This window comes from Solanum tuberosum, unplaced genomic scaffold (genome assembly GCF_000226075.1).
Source record: "Solanum tuberosum cultivar DM 1-3 516 R44 unplaced genomic scaffold, SolTub_3.0 scf00960, whole genome shotgun sequence".
In the NCBI taxonomy this organism is placed as follows: domain Eukaryota; kingdom Viridiplantae; phylum Streptophyta; class Magnoliopsida; order Solanales; family Solanaceae; genus Solanum; species Solanum tuberosum.
In genome coordinates this window covers 33,676-38,448 of record NW_006239911.1, presented here as the reverse complement: position 1 = coordinate 38,448, position 4,773 = coordinate 33,676, and the positions used below count along the sequence as shown (strand labels likewise).

At 34.5% G+C, this 4,773-nt stretch overlaps 1 protein-coding gene across 1 annotated transcript; it reads left to right on the top strand.

Annotated features, from left to right (window-relative positions):
- Positions 1-48: 48 nt before the first annotated feature.
- LOC102605751 (uncharacterized) lies at positions 49-2,493 on the top strand (the record flags this gene model as incomplete). Its single annotated transcript, XM_006367796.2, has 3 exons — positions 49-360; positions 487-594; positions 1,927-2,493. Coding segments are annotated over 3 exons (816 nt in total), but the record flags the coding sequence as incomplete, so codon positions are not given.
- Between the last annotated feature and the right edge of the window lie 2,280 nt (positions 2,494-4,773).

The following is a 4,773-nucleotide window of genomic DNA, read 5'->3' as shown; positions in this document are numbered from 1 at the left end:
TAGATAAGTTTGGAAAGTGTATTCATACTTATAGATAGGATATTGATATATTACTTTCAAAATTTATTTCAGAAAAAATTCTATTGGGATGTTTCTATTAGTGAAAGTGAAGTGAAGAGACACTGGTTGGTCAAGGCCGCTATAAAATACAGAAATTTTATTTCTAAAATAAAAGGGGGAGGAGTTAGGCCAGGTTTTGTACCTGAGCATGTTTGGGAAAGATGGACACAACTTTGGGGAAGTAATGAGTCCAAGAAAAAGTCAAAAACAAATGCAAAGAATCGTCGTGGTGGCCGTGAAGTTGCTGCTGGGACTCACACAGGTGGCTCTATCTCAATTGGAGAGCATCGCAAGAAACTTGTAAGTATATATTTCACAAATTATATAAGTAACATCTTTAGGTTGTCTGATATATACACTTGTATCTAAATACACATTATGCAATCGATATTTTTGTATCTAAAAAGTGATTTTTCTTTTGTAAAGGCTATTGAAAAGGGTCGAGATCCAACACCAAGTGAGTTACATTTACACGTCCATACGCATGGTCATGATGGTAAATCTTTTGTTGGCGAACGCTCTCGAATTGTCCATGTAAGTCCAAAACTTTGAAACCTATCAGAATATATACATGTCATTTCTTATTAGAAGGGAAAACTTGGCTGAAAATGAACAGTAATTTAGTTTCATGGTTGGATATTGTTATCTTGCTGCTCAACTGATGTGTGGACTGTTTACTTCTTGATCTTTGTAATTCGTTCAGATGTTAGAAATTTTTGAAAGTGTTTCGACTTATTATTAGACTGTAAATCAGTGGTGTATCTTGTTTGCTATTCATGTTGTTTGCTTGCCTGTTGTCTCCTTGTAAGTCCTCTTATTTCACTGTTTTGGTTGGCTGTGAAAGTCGTGGTTCAGTCATGAAGTCCGAAATCATTTTCTATAGGAAAGCATAAATGGTCGTACATGCCCTGTTATCCTACATTACGAGTTATTTGTTTCCAGTTTGCTGTAACTAAGAAGTTGAGTTTAAACGAGTCAAAAAGCTACATGTTTCAAGTTGCTGAAGTATTATTTTGTGTTGTTTTCTTTGTTAAAGTTCCTTCCATTCTAACTAGGCGATTGTTTGTTGTGTTCATCATCCTTACCCTTAAGTCGAGATAAGACAAAATTTTAGTTTCACTAAGTATCACATAGGCAGGGCATATAGAGAAACAGCTGATGCCTTGCCACTGAGAGTGCTGAAGAGTAGCTTGTACATTGCAGCTGTTGTAGCATCCCCAAGTCTTTGAACAATCACATCTATGCATACCTGCATAGACACGTTGGCATACCACAAAAAGAAACAATAGAATCATTCTACTGCTAGGGATATTCAAGTGACACTTATAACCACAACAATCCTTTCAATTGTCATGAAACACTTGTGCAGACATAATAAAATAATGCTTAACCTTCTAGCTTTGCTATATCCTATCAAAAAGATTTTTAAAATTGGAAATCAAGATTTGCTACAGACAGGATATTCACAATTCAAGCTGCTGCTAATATGTAAGATGGAACAATGATAATCTTTTAGGTCACTATTTTTGTAACATACCTTTGCTTTATACTTCTCGTCCTGTGAGTATCACATAGCATTAATGCTGATGAATGGCCTGCACATCTTTTTTCTTTGCTAATATAGAATGATGTATGTCTTCCTTATACATCAAGTCAGTTACAATGTTGATGAATGGCCTGCAGAAATATAGAATGATGTTACGGTTAGTTATGTACTCACGAAAATGTCCTGAGCAGCTTTGGGTATTCCCAATATAAGAACTATTATCCAAGGTTAAATTAGACATACAACATTTCTGCCTTTCCCTTCCATTATAAATTTATTCCTAATCTTTAATGTCTTCTCTCTATCTCAATTTATTACAGGAAAAATATGAAGAAATATTACGGGAAAAAACAACCTCTCAATTTGATATTGATCAATGTGAAGCATACTACCAAGCTGCCGGGGGAGAAAAGAAGAAAAGAATATACGGTCTTGGATCTGAAGCAAAAACTTACTACGGGCAGAATCTTTGTGCCTCATCATCTGTAGCAACTTCAGTTTCTCAATCAACAACGACAAGAAATATGGATGTGTTTGTGAAGGAAATGATTCCTGCCCTTACTACTCATTTTCTTCCGGTTATTATGGAGCGGCTACAGCAAGTGGTTACTCCCATTGACAATCCATCACTTGTGACACCCATGGTACCTCCTCCTGCTGCTACTAATGAGGACGAGGTTGATCCCTTAGTTTCAAGTGATGAGGGTATCCCTTAATTAGTCTCCTTTAGCTTTAATTTTTGGATGTTTGTGTTTTTGAAAAGTACAAATTGTCTGATAACAATAGTTGATGACTTGCTTTTGATGTTTTGCAGTGAAAGTATGTGATTAGGATTTTGCTATCTACAGATTTTGAACCCTCTAAATAATATTTTATATGAATGTTTGTTATTTTAAGAGGTATTTAGTAATTGTTATTAATTTATTTCAGCAATGTATATTTAAAATAAAAAAATGAAATTATTTTACAAGAAATTTTTTAGCTACAAATTTAATGACGATTTGGTCGTTGCTATGATAAAATTTTGGCGACGGATTAGCAACGGAACATTTTAGTGGCAAATATGCTGGCTTAAATAACAAAATATTTTGTGACGGATTAGTGACAGAAATTCCGACGCGAATTTATTAACATTTTAGTGGCAAATATGCTGGCTCAAATAGTAGAATATTTTGTGACAGATTAATGACAGAAATTTCATCGCGAATTTATTTGAAATGACGAAATTAATTATGGAATTAGCAACGAACTATATAAGTATAACGACGGAATAGTCCGTCACTAAAGTTGCGACGGAATAATTTGTCGTCGCTAAGAGATTACTAACGAGCGAAATACTAACAGCCCAAAATCCGTCGCAAATCCGGTTTAGCGACGGAATACCATAGATTAGCGACGGATTTCGTCAGTCGCTAAATGCTATTTTTTTTGTAGTGTAATATACATTACACCACCAGCCTCGTCTCTATAGCCGTCACCACTTTAATTTCAGTACCACTACCTCCACTACAATCAATTGTACTATCAACAAACTTCGTCATCACAACTATCACCACCGCCAACTACCACCATACATTCTTCTATCACCACCACCAACACTGCCATCTTCACTACTACTATTAGCAACTAACACCACTGTGGTCAATCTTTACTAGCAATCATCCCCATCATCATAAATAGCACAACGCCAATTAGCATAAACACATCATCAACCACAATACATTCTTCAGCCACCATCATCAAGACCACCAACTTTTAACATCAACAAACTTTACCATTACAACCATCAACACCACTACCAATCACTATCATTATGACAAACACTACAACACCAATCATCTCCACCATAACAACTATCGTCACCATCATTACTAGCCACTAACAACTATTACGATTACCACCACTACTACAAACTATCTCCACCATCGATCAATAGCAAGTATAAGTGTTTCTTTTTTTTTCATCAAACAATGATTAAATTTTATTAACTTTAATGCTTAATTAATTTTATTTAAACTATATATTTATTATATATATGTAGATATAAGTAAACTATGTACATTCAGATGTTGAAAACAAACCGTCTTAATAATTCAGTGTTCAGATTTAGAGACAAGATCTTAATCATTTAGACGTGCATTCAAATTCAGACGTCTAAATCTTAATGAAAATCAAATATGAGTAAAAGTGTAGTAATGAATTAATATGAATCAAAATAAATGAAAAATAATAATATCTTAAAAATTAAATATATTTTATAAACATGAGAGTCAACCAATTTTAACTTTTCCTACACAAAATCACATAAAACTAACAAAAGCAGTAAAAAGTAATAGGCAACATGTAAATAGTAATCAACATAACAAAATAATAAAAATAACCAAATATATATGACAAAGTAACAACATATATAACTAATTCAAAATTCTAGAAAAGTGCATATAATCAATCCGAATAAATTAAGAGAAGTCATACATAAATATAAAATAGAGCAACAAAGTGAGTAATTAATAAAACAAACGAAGATAAAATACAAAATAGAAGATGAAATAAACAAAATGCTATAAATCTAACTTAAAGTAGAAAACAAGGGAGAATTTACAAAACGACGATAGAAAACGAGAGCAACAACAATTAAAAATATGAAGAGACCTACCAACAGTGGAGCTAAGCTTGAATGTGATTCTCCAGAAGTACAAGATATGGTCCCACACAAACCATCGTTACTACAACACTCTCTGGTAGAACATGATGTACCATTAGCTTGCCGTCCGCACCAACATTGACTTTGACAATGTCCAGGAGCACAATATTCTTGTGTGGTTCCACACTTACCATCGTTACTACAACACTCTCCGGTTGAACATGATGTACCATCAGCTTGCCGTCCGCACCAACATTGACTTTGACAATGTCCAGGAGCACAATATTCTTGTGTGGTTCCACACTTACCATCGTTACTACAACACTCTCCGGTTGAACATGATGTACCATCAGCTTGCCGTCCGCACCAACATTGACTTTGACAATGTCCAGGAGCACAATGTTTTGTTGTGTTTCCACACCAACCCCACGTACTACAACACATTCCATTAAGACATTTTACGCCTGGATTTTCCTTTCCACATTGAACACCTTGTTCAAGGCCAAAGATTGGGAGTTCAAAG